This window comes from Argiope bruennichi, chromosome 9 (genome assembly GCF_947563725.1).
Source record: "Argiope bruennichi chromosome 9, qqArgBrue1.1, whole genome shotgun sequence".
In the NCBI taxonomy this organism is placed as follows: domain Eukaryota; kingdom Metazoa; phylum Arthropoda; class Arachnida; order Araneae; family Araneidae; genus Argiope; species Argiope bruennichi.
In genome coordinates this window covers 71,241,770-71,259,605 of record NC_079159.1, presented here as the reverse complement: position 1 = coordinate 71,259,605, position 17,836 = coordinate 71,241,770, and the positions used below count along the sequence as shown (strand labels likewise).

The window sequence follows — 17,836 nt, the reverse complement described above, 5'->3', positions numbered from 1 at the left end:
AACAATATTGTCTAAAATTTGCTAATTTCCGTTGCTGAATATAAAAATACCTTATGTCGAACTAAAGAAAATTCCATCTGAAGTACCATTTCCGACTGACGAATTTGATCAAAAAATACATGGATAAACTGTTTCAATTTTAATTTTTGGATTACATGTCAAACTTTATTCTTTTAACTGTTGCATTTTTGCCCTTTTATTTGTAACAAACAAATGGATATGATTTTTCGTCCTTATGAAGATTCAAAATTTTAAAATCTATGAAAAGTTCGCGATCAAATTTTATGTTTAAAACAAAACGTTATGCATATTTTGTACATGAAAAAGTGGAATACAAATTATTTGGGGGTCAAGTAAAAACACACTAGAAGAAACCAATTCATTAGTATAAATACTTGCTTTCAAATTTTATCTCATCTGTGGGTATCAATGTATCACTACCCACTATGCAATCTGGCCGGCAAGAACTTAATATCTCTTTCTTAACTCGAGAGTGAGATAACTTCAACTTCTTCTGTTAATCTTTTTATTTATTATTTTTGTTGTATGAATAAATATATTCTTGTTCCTTGTTAAATATGCCGTTGCGTCGTTTCTTGAAGCTGTGGACATTTTTAGTGGAGGAATCATTTCATAGCCCCACACATCTTTAATTTAATAAATCTTCTAGTTACCTGATTTTATGTGAGGATATAATAAGATTCTTTAACTAAAAGTATCATCTATTTATTTTCTTGCTGGTATTTATCTTGTCATCTTCTACCTCCAACATATGCTTGGAAAATTTTTTATCATATTGATTCAATTAAGATTCCGTAAACAACTTGAGATATTCATGTTATTTCTTATACCAAATAATAATGTCTTTAATTTAGCTTCGATATTTACAAAAGATCTTTATGCTCTACAAGAGAGTAATATGTGTGTGTATATGTGCGTGCGCGTGCGTGCAGCATTTTCTTTCTTTTTTCACAGACTATTAAATCTACAGTTACAAAATTTGAAAATGCCAAGAATGGTGGAGTCTCGCTAAGAAAAAACTCATTCGGTTAATGTCTACTTGTATAAAAAGAAGAACGTATGTGAGTGTTTAAACACTCTACAGGACATACAGCCACAAAACTCGTAATGTTTGATGCTTATCAAATTTCGAACTTATATACTTTGGAGGATGGAAATTTGTACCTGAAAGTGATTTTTCTTTTGATATTCCGATTAGATTTTTAATTGATTAAAAATTAAACCAAATTGACTTTTCCTTTATAATTTATGGAAATATTGAAACATAAAACTGATTTTACACCATTTTAAAATCTGAAAAAAAAATATTTTTATAATAATAACAATTTTATTTCCTTGCAATTTTTCCTGAATTTTGACCTTTTTATAAATATAATTTTGAGTGGATTTCAGTAAACTTCATTCAAATGGCGCGAGTAAATACCAGAATCTTTGTTTCTTGGTTTACAACAATGTTCGAAATTCGCTTGATTAAATGTTTGGAAAAAGAATGAACCGCATAAAGACAGCTTAAAATTCCAAATATATTAAGTTTTTAATGAAATTATTACGTCATGGATCTCGATTTCGTTAGACTGACTCTTCTTTTAATGAGACAATTATGAACATCAAATAGCCATAAGCGGCTAATATAAGTTCACAAAGATGTCAGTTCAATGCAGGTAAAGCATACATTCAGAACAATGAAGAATTTAATCTTCTGTCAAATTTTTTCAGTTTTTTGACAGAATACCGTTAGAAAGTGGGATTCTAGTTTAGGTGTTATCTGCGTTTATGTTCAAATGGAGCTTAAATATTAAGTACCACCACCACCAATAAAAAAGACTAATAAAATGGCAAAATTCCTTTTTAAATTATATTTTGTTTTGATTCATCTAAGCTTCTACGAGATGCGATGTTTATGAATTGCATGTAAATTTTAGTCCAATTGAACAAATCTCAGTAACATATATCATGGTGGAAAACACAAATCCGAAGCATGGACAAGTCAATTAAGAGGTTGAAACCTTTCCATTCAAAAAGGCAACACTGCAGCCATTTATTTCTAAGTTCTTTTTGTCTCTTTTGGTAAACGTGTCTTTGTCCACATTTACTTTCCACCTAACTAACTAACAGAAAGGCAAAGATTTATTCTATCCAGCAAGCACCTTCGATCGCTCTGGCAAAGCGGCCCAAAAGGGACTTTATCTAATTAACGGACATTCGTGCCAGTCGGTCCGACGTTTATTAATTAATGTGTTACGCGCAATAATCCGGGCCTCTTAAAGGGGAGGACTTAATTAATTATCGCCGGATCTCCCTGCTCTTTCATTAAAGGCGCTGCGCCACTTTAAAGGATTGCCTACAGAGCCCCTGTCACATCAAAGGCAGCCCTCCTGTCTTTGAGCCCCCCACCCTCCCTGTCGACCAATGGCGTGGCAGAAAAAACACATCGTAGGAGTGACGGGGTTAAGATTGTTGGGAGGGAAGTTGAATTAAATGCTGGGAGGGGGGTGAACAGGGAATTAAGGGACTTGACATTCTTTGGGCCATGAGACGTTGTTGCGCTTTAAGTCGTTTCTTGATTGGAGAATGATTGGAGGGGTAGGGAGGGTAATAGAAAATCAGTGAGGGGGATAATGAAGAAATCCTTATTCTTGTCATTTTAGAGAAAGAGGTTTTTTTTGTTGTTGTTTGTTTTGCTTTACTTGTGGCTGTAAAGGTGTTGTTTTGAGTCGGGCCATCATTAAATAGTTTTTGATTGATGGAAAGGAAGCTGAAAAAAAAAGTATGTAATGATTTTGAGGTGAAAGGATTTGTTTTTATTTGAGAAGTATGTGCTGGAGTAAGTATTGTTTCAAAATATTTATGATTTTTTTCCTCCTAGATATTTTTTTTTTCCTTATTCAGTGTAATCTAAATCATTAGTGTCTTTTAATTTAAATAATCGTTGCCACAAAAAAGTCCTTTATGATCAGAGCAACCATTTAATTCGCCTCATTCCATGAAAGAAATCGTGATTAAGTTTTAACTCTTAACTGTTTCTATTTTTTAATTACCCAATTAGACGATACTGTCCGTTTTGGGAATGTGTAGTGTTGCTGATTCAATTAAGAATCCTTGGAACACTTGAAGTGTTTGTGGATCATTTTTAATTTTTTTAACGAATTGTAGTGTCTTTAATTTTAGCTTTAAATCGGATAAGCAATAATTCGATGCTTATATATTGACGATATGACAAAAGACTGTACGTAAAAGGTATTAAATGTTTAGTTTACGGGCATTTTGATAAAATAAATTTGGGATTTCCAATAACATCTAAGAGAAAATCATTTTTCAAACATTTCTGTACTGAAATCAGCCAGCTGAAAAAATTTTGAAAATTCCATCTAATAATTATGAAAGTAAAGAAACATATTAAAAAAGATATTTGGTGTACAATTCTCAAAGTAGTATTTGGATACTTCACGAGAATTTTATTAAAATGGTGCTTATATGTATTAGAAAAATATAATTTTATTGTGCCAGTTTTTTTAAATAGCCCCAATATTCTACATTTTTAACAAAACTATAAAATTATTTTGAGTACGTGGAAAGGAATATTGAAGAAATTCAGCCATCAGAAACTATCCAAAAGCGTTACCCTACAAAATCAATCAAACACTTTAAAAAGACACACTAAAAATTAGAAAATATTGTAAATATTAGATAAGTACTTCATTGAATATTTGAAATTCTAAAATAGCTTTCAAACTTCTGTTTTTTAGAATTTACTGGTTTTCTTTTAATATTTGTCTCAAGGTTACTGCATGCTTTGGTCATCACAGCTATTGGTGCTTTTTCCTGTCGTGTTTTAATAGTTAATCGTATTTGAACAGCATTGGATATTTAACAGGATTTAAATTCAGTGATCAAAGAGAGGCTTTCAGAATTTTTAGAAGTTTAAATAGTTACTACTGACAATCATTGAAAGTTTCATAATTTAACAATTTAAAGGGCCATTTTTTTCTAATCATATTATGTTAAAATATTTTTAGGCTTGAAATTAGAATAAGAAAAGGAATTCCTTTAGCTTATTAGATAAATTTAATTTCATTAATTAATTTGGTTAATTAATAATTAAGTAACAAATCAAGACGCATCATTTTGTGTGAGATAAAGAACTGAAGCATCCAAGTTTCTGTCTTTCTAAAAAAAATTGCCAGAACTTATGCCAACCTACATAATTTCATACAAAGATTGATAAATTTGGTGGGAAGCATACTTCCCACGGCCCTAGAAAGGGTTAAACAATTATCGTAATAAAAATTAAAATATCAAAAAAAAGAAAAAAAAAAGACATGATTTTACTAGCGTATTAAAAAGTAGAGTATTTTTTTATTTTAATTATTTTCAACTTTTTAATTTATAAATTTTCTGGAATTTAATTTTCTTAAAAAACTATCATCAATTGCATTATTTCATCTTTAGAAAGAAACAGGATAAATTAAACCAAACATAATAAAGGATATATTATATTAAAAGATGTAGTTATTTAAAGACCAAAATTTGAAAATAATTATTTTGAATTCTATTTAAAAATATTTAAATAAAGGTATTTCCCCATTATACTTTGAAAAAAACAACAAAATACCTAGTTTTGATGTTGATATTTATACCTGCGAAAAAGGCTTCCATTGACTTTCTTCTTTGCTCAAATTCTTTGTATTAAGCTCATAATTATTTTTATCAAATTGTCTTCGGACTCTAAAATTTAAAATTTGTTTTAATTTGCAGAAAAGAATTTAATTCTAATAAGATATGAGTTTAATTATTATTTATTCCGTAAAGAAAAATCTGATATTTCTGTTCTTTGTTTTTTTGCTTTCATAGAAACTTTCTATTCTGGCAGAAGGAAAGTCGAAACGATTTCAACATTCATTCATTTGTTACATGCGGGTTTGAGGAAATTCCATATTATTCACTGAATTGCATACAAATCTTTCTAGTTATCAATCAGGAATTTTTCTTAAATTTATCAAATATTGAATCCTATAATAAGGAGTAAACTTTGTAGGAGAATCTTTTCCCATCTGTTTTTGAATATATTTCCGTGTTTAAAATGCTTATCGCACTGTAAATCGTCAAATTGAATAATTTTAAATATAATAATATATCTTTTATAATAATTTTTAATTACCTTTATGCCAAATAAGCAAAACAAATGTAAAAATCAAATATATTTTGAATATTGCTACAAGATAAATGTCAAATTAAACTTAGCAGACTATAATTTTACCGAAAATTTTTTCTGAAAATATATTAGAAAGCGATCACTATTATGATGATGTTTTTCTATCTGCTGGAATTTCGATAATTATAATGGAAATGAATGAAATGTTTCGATAGCAAATCCGTTATGATTTATTTAAAATCGAAAGGAGATGATATAATAATGGCTTAGGCATGTTTTTAGAAATTAATAAAAATACGGAATTTTTCTGGAAATTCTTCAATTATTTACGAAAGTCACTAATTTTTCTTCCATTTTCTATTGTTAAACAGTTTTGACTTAGCGAGTTTCATGCTTATAAAGATGGGATTTTCTAAACTGTTTTTCGCTAGTTTTTTGATGAATAAATTTACTTAGTAAAATGAAATGCACTTTAGTTTCTAGAGCTTGCATTTAAAATTCTTATACTTTATTCAGTTATGCATTTTTGGTGGCAAAATTATAACTTATTATCTTTGAAACATAATTATCATTTAGATTCTTTAATAAAGTTAGGATATTAATTTTTAAAAAATGAATTGCTCAAATGGTGTTTCACCAATAGACAGCAATAAACAATTAGACAGAAAAAAATTGAAGTTGAAATTAATTTTTTCGATTAGATTAAGAGATTAATTTGGAAATTAGAAAAAATAACTAAAATATTTATTCTTAATTTTTAGGAAATAATTAGAAAATACGAATGCTTAATAATTAGAAAATGCGAATTTAATCATTTGTACTTATATATCGAATATCATTAGCGTTAATTGGATTATTTAATATTCATATGAGCGCGAATTTTAATATTTTTTATTGATAATTGTAATACTAAATCACCGAATATATCATAGATGATAAACTAAAAACTCTGAACAACTTTCTTATTTTTAAAACTTACTTTAAAGTATAGAAAAGCAGAAAATGGCTTTATGAAAAATCAGAAAGTAATCACCCGATACGTTGAAAAAAACAAGAGCAAGATTTTATGCTTAAAGTAATATCATCAGGAAAAATTGATTTCAACATTTTTTTTAATTTGAAGGTTCATGGCATTTGGAAGCCACTTGTTCATGGAAAGATGAAATGTCCATCTTTAGTTATCCATCTTTTATTTTTCTTTCTCCGTATCACAAAACAATATCTTTACATAATCCATAGCCTGAAAGAACTGGACTGATTTCCCCACTATGCTAACAAGTCAGCTAACAAGTAGCTAACAAGCTAACAAGTCAGAATATTCTTGCGCTTGTATAATTTAAAATTTTTGTTTTGTGTGAAAATATGCAATTCATAAAAGTTGATTCAAATTGCTAAATGAATACTATTAGTATGATGGCTAGTTGGTTCCTAAGGCTGACTATTTATCGCTTAACTGTTTTGTCCGAGTGTCATACGTGCATCGATTTATCTAATTTTGATAACTGTAAGCACAAAAATAAACCATTCATAACGATTATAATTCAATATTAAAATTACTTCGAATACATAGATAAGCCGAGTATTAGTGGATTTTCATTAGAATCAAAATAAGAAAATATTCCCAAAATAGAAGGTGTCATCTTATTAGATATTAAAGAAAATAAAAAAAAAACAGTTAAGGGGTTAAAGGGTTAAAATTAGTAAAGAATAAACTGACTAATAAATCACCTTTGGTCCTTTTTCAGAACTATTTTTTATTCGGGCGACTGAATTATTTTTATTAATCTTGCTTTCTTAAGAAGAAAAAAATCATTTTAAAATTAACCAAGCAAACTAAGATATTAACTATATAACTAAGATATTTCAACCAAGCAAATTGCTTTCTGACAAGTTTTAATTTCTTTACAGAATACCCGGCTACCGTTATGCATCGAACCCGACAAATATAAAAAATTAATAAATATTGAATTTTATTCATGCACTTTTATTCGAATGTTAATTTCAAACTAGTTCCAATGGTCTATTTCAAATTTTTTATAAGCTAAAATTTAATCTAAAGAAACATTTTTGTAGGTTTGATCAAAAATACTTACTTTATAGTCTATCGGTTACGATCAATCTGAATAATTGGTTATTATTAATATTAACCGGTTTGGTTACCATTAATAATGACCGATTATTCACATTGGACGTAACCGATATGTTACGGTTATTAACATATCTACCAATATCACATCTTGTTATTTCCAATGTGTATCATTTCCAGTTTCTAAGCATTGAGTGTTTTTTTTTTCAGGAAAAATCCTTCATTTACATTTCACTATAATGTCACTCATACTTTAAAAGATCTGAATTCTAATTAATAATATCTAGTTCTTAAATTAATAAAGAAGAAAATTTAATTTAGAAACTATTAACAAATTTATATCCCTTTGCGTCTGCTTAAGACTTCATTGCTGTTCATTATTCTTAATAAACACGCAAAAAAAAAAAAAAAAAAAAAAAAAAAAAGCTCAATTGATACAACGACATCTCCCAACTCAAGTTATAAGAAAAGGGAAAGAAATTAGTATTTTATAGAGATTACTGGTTCTAAATACGAACTGCACAGGGGCGGCGTCTTCTTTGATCCGATTATAGCAGCCCCTGCCATTTCGCCCTGATTGAGATCTGACCGGCTGCTGCATACGCCCGGAAGCCTCTTTTAAAAACAGTGAGCGGCTTATGCAAATTCCTACGGTTACAGTTAACAGCGGCGCGGGAACTGCATATTATGTTGTTTAACATTTAGAAAAATTTTTCACCGAGAAAGATTTAAAATCAAACGAAGTGATTCTTTTCGTAAAACTCTTATTATTCTGCGAGAAAAATTCTTGATTCCGAATTCGAAAAGAATCGTTTGCACAATCACTTCACTTCTGCGTCGTAAATCAATAAAGAACACTTAAGCGTCTCGCTTCCGACTGTCATTTCTCGTTGTTCTTTATCGTTTGGCGAGATGGAACGGTTTTAAGTGGGTTTTATTCCTTCGGGAACGTTGTTATTGTTCGAGATGATGCCAATTTAATTGGCGGAATTGACGGCATTGCTACTTAAAAGGAGAATAAATTTCTAGATGCTTCGGCTATTAAGGCGAAAAGTAAAATCCTAAGGGATTTCCCTTGTTTGCGACAATTAAGCCAGGCAATTAGTTACAATGTTTGTGCAATGTTGGATCTGTTTTCTTAATGGTAAAATTTAATGGCAGGTATCGCTCATTTGTGTATTTCTTTGTAGTTTTGAAGCTTTAATGGGTTTGTTTAATGACGACGCATTTTGCAAAATTTTAAGATAGTAGGCAGTTTTCTTCCAGGTCTTACACAACATATATTATATGCTTTCCTGCTTCAGATGTATATATTATAAATTAATATATTTTGATAAATTTATGAGAAATGTAAAGTTTTAATCAAATTCCAATAAATTATTTTCATTAATCTTTTCAATAAAAGTATATAAATGAAAAATTGTGTTTCGTCACAATTTTTACAAGCAATTTGAAAGTTATTTAAACATTTTGATAGTTCAACATGGAGAGAAGTTTTGCCCTTGTCGTTTATGTATTCTATACAATTTGTTTTCAATTTTTCAAATTTTGACTGCTGTGATTCCAAACAAGAAGTAGGTGTCATTATGAGTTTCAAATTTTAGAAAGCAAAAATTGTCAGCATTCACAATTTTTAAAGTTCGGATTAAAAAAAAGTAACACGTACACTGTATTCTTTTGGTACTAAGGATTATTCCATTATACAGCTGTACGGTTTCATTATCTGTTTCAGGGTTAGTCAATCTTTTTAAATTTTATACTGTAGAACGAAGAATCAAAACTAAATGTACCATCTTAAAATTATGCTTTGATTTAAAAAAATTAATGCATCTTAAATGGAGTGTTTATAACCAAAAGAAAAAAAATTAAGTTATTTTTAATATTTAAATTTTGCATCATAAAAAAAAATATATTATTTGTACACTGTAGTGTACATGATAGTAATGTCTAGAAGCAAATATTAAGGATTAAGGCAATGATGAAAGCTGTTTAATCGCAAGTTATTTCAGTAAGTCAGGCTTCATCTCCATTATGTTCAAAGTCAAGTCTATTTCAAGTTGCAACTCTATTCTATTTTCAATTAATGGCATGGTTAGAAATGTAGAGTCGCAAAAATATAATGTATTGGAGGACTTTATTAGAAACATAATTATTTCTCCTTTTTAACCAAAAATTGTTAATCTTAAATATTTCTTTTTCAATTTATGCAGTTTTTTAATTCATTCATGAAATTAAAAAAAAAAAAATGTTCTCAAACATGAAATCATTCATAAAATTTTGGACTTGAAATACTTAAAAGCTGATTTCCTTTTTGAGCTGAAATATTACATTACTTAATATTAAAAAAGGGAAACTAATCTCTGGTGAAAATTTCATTTTCTAAGTTTGAGTAATGTAGAAATGAAATTTCTTAGCAATACCTAAGTAGTATTTTTTTATGCATTGAATTAGTTGCTCCATCAGTGACAGATTGTTTTCTTGAAGGTACAACTTTATTTCCGCACAATAAATTGCTGTTAATATTAATTCAGAACTAACTCAGATGATCGCTAGTTTAGCCACCGATTTATAAAACGGCGGTATGAAAGAAAAGGAAATTTATGCATGAATCTGATTAATAAACATTAAAAGCAAAATTAAAAAAACCCACCATTCAATACATTTTGAACATTTATTTGAATGCTTGAATAAAAATCGTACCACTGAAATTAATATATTGTACCAACAGTGGTACATATGTTATACATTTAGAATCCAAGATGTAACTCATAAAAATTAATCCATCAGATAAGATATGTAAAGATGACTAAATATGTAATGAATTTAAGAAGGTAAATACAATTTATATAACGCTTAATAGGAATGAACGCGAATGAGAAAGTTGATGATTTTAATATAAAATGCAAAGAATATTAAATAATTTAAGCAGTTTTTCAGAAAAAATAAAAATCATCAAAAGCAGCAAATGGATAATTAATAACAAGTGTGACGTTACCAAAAATATAAATATTAAAAAATAAGTATTTCAAAAGAACAACAATCATTTTTATTTATTTAGAAATAGCTTCATGATGCTCGGTAGATTCAAAATTCAAACCATTGCTGTTTAATTAACGTTTATCGTATCAGTTTAAATTATCCGTAGAGATTTGTTATGGTTTATTATTATAAAGAGTAGATACATACTTCTCGGAGATTAAATTTATTAGCTAATTTCGGAATAAAAAATGTCTTTTGACTGTAAATGCTTAATGAAAGCAGAATAGTTTTAAAAGATCTCCGCTTCTGTCAGAATAATATGCAACCATTGAAATATTACTCTTACGAGGATTAGATGAAAAAAAAAATGGCTTTGTGATTTTTTTGAGTACATATTTTAATAAATAAAATTAATCTACAATGAAAGGCCTTCCTTATATTATATGAATAACTTAAATGCTTGTAGACTATATGATTTTGAACTTTGTACACTTTTACTTAAACATTTCGAAAAAGGGCTGTTCCAGAACATCCAATTGACAACTACGGAATATGAATTTTGAAGCAGTTTATAATTGCTATTGTTTTCGAAAATTTTGTTAATTCAATAAATGTATAACAGTTTGTTATGATGGAACAGTATCGGCATAATGTTATAAATATTAAATAAATAATTTATAATCCTCTTATAAATATTAAATTAGAAACAATGTTTTAAAAGATGAATTTCCTATAACTTTTCCTTATACTAAGAATGCTCTATAATCATTTAACATTTAACCTTCAACTGAAAAAAATCTTATCGTAAAAAGTAAAATACGTAAAAGAATCATTATCATAAGATGAAATTTAAATGGTAAATAAACGCTTTTAAAAAATAAATGGCTTTTAGAAAAACTGACTTATTGCTACAAACCACCATGTACGTGATTCTTTGATACAGAATGAGCATTTGCGTGACTATACAGCGTGACTATAAAATAATGTTCTCTATTTTGGAGACATTTGAATATAAAACTAATGAACGGAATGAAAACAAATCTCAGACACAAAATGTGGATGGTTTCGGAGGACGAATTCAGCAAAAACTGACAAAAATAAAATGTTAGTGATAGGTGAAATGTTGGCGCTTTCCTAACAAACACGGGTCATTAATTACAATTAATGAATGGAAAAATAGATTTTGTCAAATTTTATAGGGGTTCTAGTGATGAATTCATAATGTAATACAAAAATAAATGATAAACAGCATTGAACTTGTTGGAAATTTTTCATTGATTATCATTAGGGTCCCGGCCCATCCGGATCATTTTCAATGTACTGATTTTCCTTGTGCAAGACGATATTTTGGAACTTATTTTTTTATTTTGTGGTGTCTATTTCCTCAAGGCTTTTACAAGCCGTATATGAAATTCAGTTTCATTCTTTTCATTAGTTTTAAAATCAGATATCTCCAACTAGTAGAAGTTGTCTTATGTTCATATTACATTTTGATTCATGAGAGTCAATAGACTGGAGAATTTTCCTATTCCTTACAAAAAATTTTAAAGGTAAAATTTTTAGTTAATGTAATTATTTTAATCTCTTCTTTTCAACATCAGGAGGAATTTAGAGTAAAAATAACATAAATTTGAAGAGGTAACACATCAAATATCTATAAAATAGTATGTATAAATTTGAAGAGGTAACACTTCAAATATCTAGTTTGATTGGGGGCATCGCAATCAATAGATACACGAGGAAGAAGCTCGCAAAGTCCAAAGTTTATATGCGGGTAATTGATAATGATTCAAATAAGATCCCGCTTTCGGCTTCCACTTAAACGGCTTCCACTGAGACTTTTTCACAAATAATTTAAATTAAATAAATAAATATAAGAACAAAACATGATTGGATATGGCACATTCTAATGCGTGTGAGAACGCCTTCCAAAACTTTGGAGGCGGGTGCAGAATTCAGAACATAAATATGTTTGTGCAAGATGTAGATATTTGCTTAACAGCTCTCTTGTACTAAGATAAAAATAAAACATGATGGAACCCTGACTTGTTTCCCTAACACCTTAATTAATTGTCGGGCAAATTCATCACAAGAGACATCGAATTATAGTTTATTTTTTCAGTCTGTAATTGAATGATTCAAAGGCACTATAATTCGATGCAAGACTTGCACATAATCTAAAAATAATTCAAACATTCTATTAATTCTTTAATGAATGAATTAGAGAACGTATTCCCGAAACGAAAAATGCCAATGTATCTTGACTGAAATTACGCTATAGGGATGTTGTTTCGGTATATAGTCTACTCAAAATTGCATCCGAAACCTGGAAGCTTAGATGACATGTTGACAAGTATTTTTGGATCGATTCCATTTAGGATATAGTCACTCGAATAAATGTTTAAATATCCCTTGAAATCTATTTATATACAATGAAATAGTTCATTGGAACCTATAGACCGGTTTGGGAAATCAAAGTTTAAGTTGGATGAATAAGATTAAAATAATTTTATTAATTGCATACCTATCTGTTGAGTCATTGATGGGCAAATACGAGTCTACTTTTGTGTTCAAAGCAATAGTTGTCTGAAAAGTGTCGAAAGTAGAGTAACTTTTACGATGTGACTTATAATGCTAATTTAGAAGAAACAAGGTGTATCTATTTTTGAAAAGAAATGCTTAAAAGCACCGAAAATGAATAAACCAAAACTAAACGAATGAATCACTGCAATTAGTTAAAAAAAGTTATTACTGCATATACAGAAAAATATGTGAATATAATATTTAATTTCAGTCTTTGTTTAAATATTTCAGTTTCGATTTAAACCTTGAGCATCTCATTATTTATCCATTTTTGTATTACAACTATGGTTTATATCACAACTGCAAAACTTAACCAAAAATTAAATCTTGAAAAAGAAGACATTGAATTATTTATTCTTCAGACGTAATTATCAGTGAAATAAATTTTTTCAATGACCTATCACTTCTTGTTTATAGCCGACAACCCTATCGCCACTATACGAAACAGTATCAGATTTGTTGTGGCCGAATGCTGTCTTGAAAATAACCCTTGCATAACACCAACCAATTCAACGAACTGACATTCTCTTCGTGGTGGTTGGTCCCCAGTCTCAAAGTGGTGGTTGGTCCCCAGTCTCAACGTGATGGTTGGTCCCCAGTCTCAAAGTGGTCAATCTCTGACCTTCATCCTCATCTTCCTATACAACTATCATTCTGTTTAAAGAGGAGCAGGCCACAACTTTAAGAAAATCTTCTCAAAATTCTCAATATCCCCACCGAATTCCCGTTCCACAGCAAAAAAATCCAAACTTTCAAACAGTTGGTAAAATCTTTAACATCGTGTCCATTAGTGTTTTAAGATTATCTGGCGCCATCATTATTATACTTAAGTCATCATTTTCTATTTTTATATTCTTTTTTAATTCCGAGATTAGTAGGCATTCATTTAAATAATGATTAACCGTTCCAATTCCTCCACAGATGCATTTATTTCCCGGCACTCTTCAAAATTTTTGGAAGTATGCGGGGAATCTCCCATGTTCTGATATAATTTGGTTTATCAGTGAATGGTATCTTCTTATCTTTATTTATAGGTTAGAAAAAAAGTCATTAGTTACTTTTCCTTTTTTTATACCATCTGTAAAACCATTGTAACTTTGTTTCTTCTCTTAATTCCCATTTTAAGACATCATTGACCGACAACTATCGAGAAGATGAGAAAATTCGTAATTCAAAGTGGAAAGGAAAAAAAAAAAAAAAAATTCAGATCCTGATTGTTACAAGGATTGTTGGAAGGAGATGAAAAAAAAAGAAGAAATAAAAGCTGAATATAGAAAAAAAAATGTGAATAATATAAAATCTAATTTCCTTTTTTGTCTAAAAATTCATTTTTTAAACCTCTCAGTGACGATTTAAACTTTTATATTTTTTTATTACAAATTTTCTCATCACCAGACACAGAAACAAATAATTAAAAACTGAATATAGAGGGAAAACTTCTGAATAATATAACATTAAATTTCATTCTTCACAAAAAATTAATTTTTTTTATAAACCTCTCAGTTATGGTCTAAACCTTGAATATTTCACTACTCTTCCATTTTGAATTACGAATTTTCCCATCTCCTGACAGTGATAGGACATGGAAGAAAATAAATTAAAAGCTGACGAAGATTCAGAAAATTCATCGATGATTAAAAGCCTCCGTGGAGGCAGCGGCTTAACTTCGCAAGCGTCGCTGCCTCCCTCCGATCGCCTGGGGTGCCTCCTTAATGATACCGCCTCCACTACTTCACCGTTTGGATAACATTTTTAATTCTTGGAAGTTAAATGAGTTGAGAGGTTTTCGATGAAAATCGTTTTATGGTAGATGCCTTCGTTAAAGCCTTTTCTGTCAAATAGATCTGGAAGAAATTGATTGAATAGTTTTCTTTGGATTTCTGCTTTTAAAGGAGCTTTTAAATTGCTCTTTTGAGGGGACGATTCGCAGTAGGTGATTGAATTTATATTCATCGATTCTTCAGGAATGTGTTTATATGTATTCGTTTTGCTTGTCTTTTACTTTATTTTTTTACAAAACTTCTTAATATGTTTAAATGCATACTATAGGGTAAGTTAGTTAATTCATTGACAATTGATTTAAATTCAATGATATTTGATTCTTTATTATTGCACATTCTTTTTAAGAACCACTATAAATTTTTCATTATAAAGAGCTCATTTTATTGCCAAAACATTTCATTTGCATTCGATGAATCTTTTTCTAATATTTTGATGTAGAAATTTTAATCTGTAATATATATGATTTGGTTATATTTTATTGTTGCAATTTTATAGATGAAATAGAAATAATCTTCGAGAAACATATAATAATTTTCTTAAATGCCTAATAAGACTTCGTGCTGAGACTTTTATTATTACAAATCATATGAACAAATTTATTCAACATTCGTTAGTGTGTCTGTGAAATGTATATGTTAAATTTTGTCGGAATTTTATATAAAAGTGGAAAAGGAATTTTGCAAAATCGGTCTGATATCAATTGTAATTATATAATCTGCCAATTTAAAAATTACTTTATGTTTACAAAACTTCGTAATATATACTGAAATGTAATCAGCAAACCATAAGTACGTATAATTTAAGTATAATAAGTAAGATATTTTGATTGACTTTTGATTTAAATTAATTTAAATTTGATTTTTTATTATTATACATTTTAAAGAATTTTTTAAAAAATAAGAATCACTATAAATCACTCCACCCCCCCCCCCCAAAAAAAAAGCTTTCATTTGCATTTGACGAGTTTTTCAGTTAACTTTTACTGTGGAAATTTTCATCCGTAATGTCTATGATTCAATTATATTTTGTTACTATAATTCTATTTATAAAATGGAAATAATATTCGATTATTTTCTTAAATGTCTAATAGAATTTCATGCTGAAATTTTCAATATTGGAAGTCTTATGAACACATTTCTACAGCATTCGTTAGTTTATCTCTGAAATTTGTATGTTAAGCTTCATTGTCATTTTATATAAAAATGGAAAATAAATTCTGCGAAATCGGAATGAAAAGCTATATCAATTATAATTATATAATCTACAGATTTATAAGCTGTATAGTTAAGGCTTGATTAATAAAACATTAAAATATATTAGAATTTTGAAAAAACAATGCAAGTTTTTAATATAATTCTAGGTACTATAAGGAAAGAAGTAATATATAACAGAAGTAATATATAACATCAACCGAGTTTTTGACAATAATCAGATATCATCGCTTGCAATTATATATTCCTAGAATGGCAATACGATATGAAGGATTGATTAACAATTATTTTAATCCACATTATTACAATCTGGAGATAAAGAATAATTTTAATTAATCTAAATGAATATAACTACTAACCTGGATGAAAGGAATAATTTTAAACATGAAGTATTTCAAATTATTTTTTTCAATATTTAATTTTTTACGAATAATTGATGAGTGTTCAGGTAAAACTGTAAAATATATAGTTGTTCCACAAAATATTTGTAGATATGAATCTTGTATTATGAAATTTTTGAATGCGTCTCCAGCTGGAATACAAATAAAGAAGACTTTACTCGTTTTCTGCGGATGTGCTTTAATTTTTTATACAAAGCCCATACAAACTTCGGTTTTATAAATTAATAACTAACAGAACCAAATGGAAGAATCATTAAATTTAAAAACAACAAATAAAATATAGTTGTAAATAAAATTTCATATGCATAAAATAACAAACAATAAATAAATAACAAATATAAAGTTCAGTATATATCAATAAAATTTTTAAGTGCCTAAAAAGATGCGAAAATACAAACAGATGAATAAATTATAAATAATACTGCGAATTTAGTTTTGATGTTTTGGATGAAGAATTATAACTTTTATTCATTTTTAAAAAGAATTTTTAAATTGTTTTAATATGAAGTTTTCATTTCTTAATACATTTATTACTGGCAACTAATAATTAAAGCGTAAAGAACTAAAGTAGAGTTACTTAGCAGACATCAATAATTTTTTTTTTAATTTTTACTTTTGTATTTTCATATAGCGAAAAAAAATAATTCAAAAATAAAGGATTAATATTACATTAATAAATTAATTTTGCTGCATCTTTAAACAAGTACTTAAAATATGATTTGTTGTAATGAAAAACAATTATAAAGACAACGTATCCAATTTTTGTAGGTTTTTTTTTTATCGGCTTTAATTATGTTTTCTATTTTAAGATTCGCATTTATTTTACTTAAAATTTTCCAATGAAAAGATTATTTTTCAGTTCCTTCAATTGGATTCATTTCCAATTCATCATCGAAGGACTATTTTTAAAGTGCAGATTAATAATTCAGTCTTCGAAACAAAGAGCTTTAAATGTTCTATTATTTATCCATCAGCTCTTGTTTCATTGTTCTTATGTACAATTACTAAATGAGTTATTTTCAGATTCACCTCAATGATAAACCATCAACATGATTCGCTTTCATAGTTTCAGCATTTTTTTGCCTGTAATGTTCGTTTCCCAACGACTATCGAAAGGAGCGTTTTCATTGGTCCTCTTCCCCTACCACGTCGACATCGGGCTCCTGTAGGCTGTCTTCCCTGCTGGACACCAATCCGCGCATGTCATCAAGTAGTCGCGTGCTGCCCGACGATTGGGAATCGCCAAGTTTGGCATCTTCGTTTATTTTCCTCAGCTGCTTTTTGTGTTTCATTCTCCTGTTTTGGAACCACGTTTTTACCTAAAGTGAGAGAAAAACAATATGAGAAATCTTATTCAACAATGTTCAAATACAAAATCAAATTATTGGATTATAGGGCAATTTACGATTAATATTTTGATGTTAGTCTTTTCCTCTAGGGCATTGCAGAAGCTATACTAATGAATCACTTTCTTTATTGTATTTAATCAACTTATGGAATAATAATTTTCTGCCCTATTGTGTCCTAGGATTTACAAAAATAAGTTTGTGACAAAATTGGGGTAGACGATAATAGCTGTATTCACAAGAGACAGGGGATTTTAGCTTCAGATAACAAAATA

The 17,836-nt window shown here is 28.6% G+C and overlaps 1 protein-coding gene across 1 annotated transcript in view; it reads right to left on the bottom strand.

Annotated features, from left to right (window-relative positions):
- Positions 1-17,004: 17,004 nt before the first annotated feature.
- LOC129984784 (brain-specific homeobox protein homolog) overlaps positions 17,005-17,836 on the bottom strand; it is a 60,580-nt gene continuing 59,748 nt past the window's right edge. Inside the window, exon 3 of the mRNA XM_056094741.1 lies at positions 17,005-17,534. Coding sequence (XP_055950716.1) covers positions 17,340-17,534 — 195 coding nt within the window. The 3' untranslated portion in view covers positions 17,005-17,339. The remainder of the gene's footprint in view (positions 17,535-17,836) is intronic.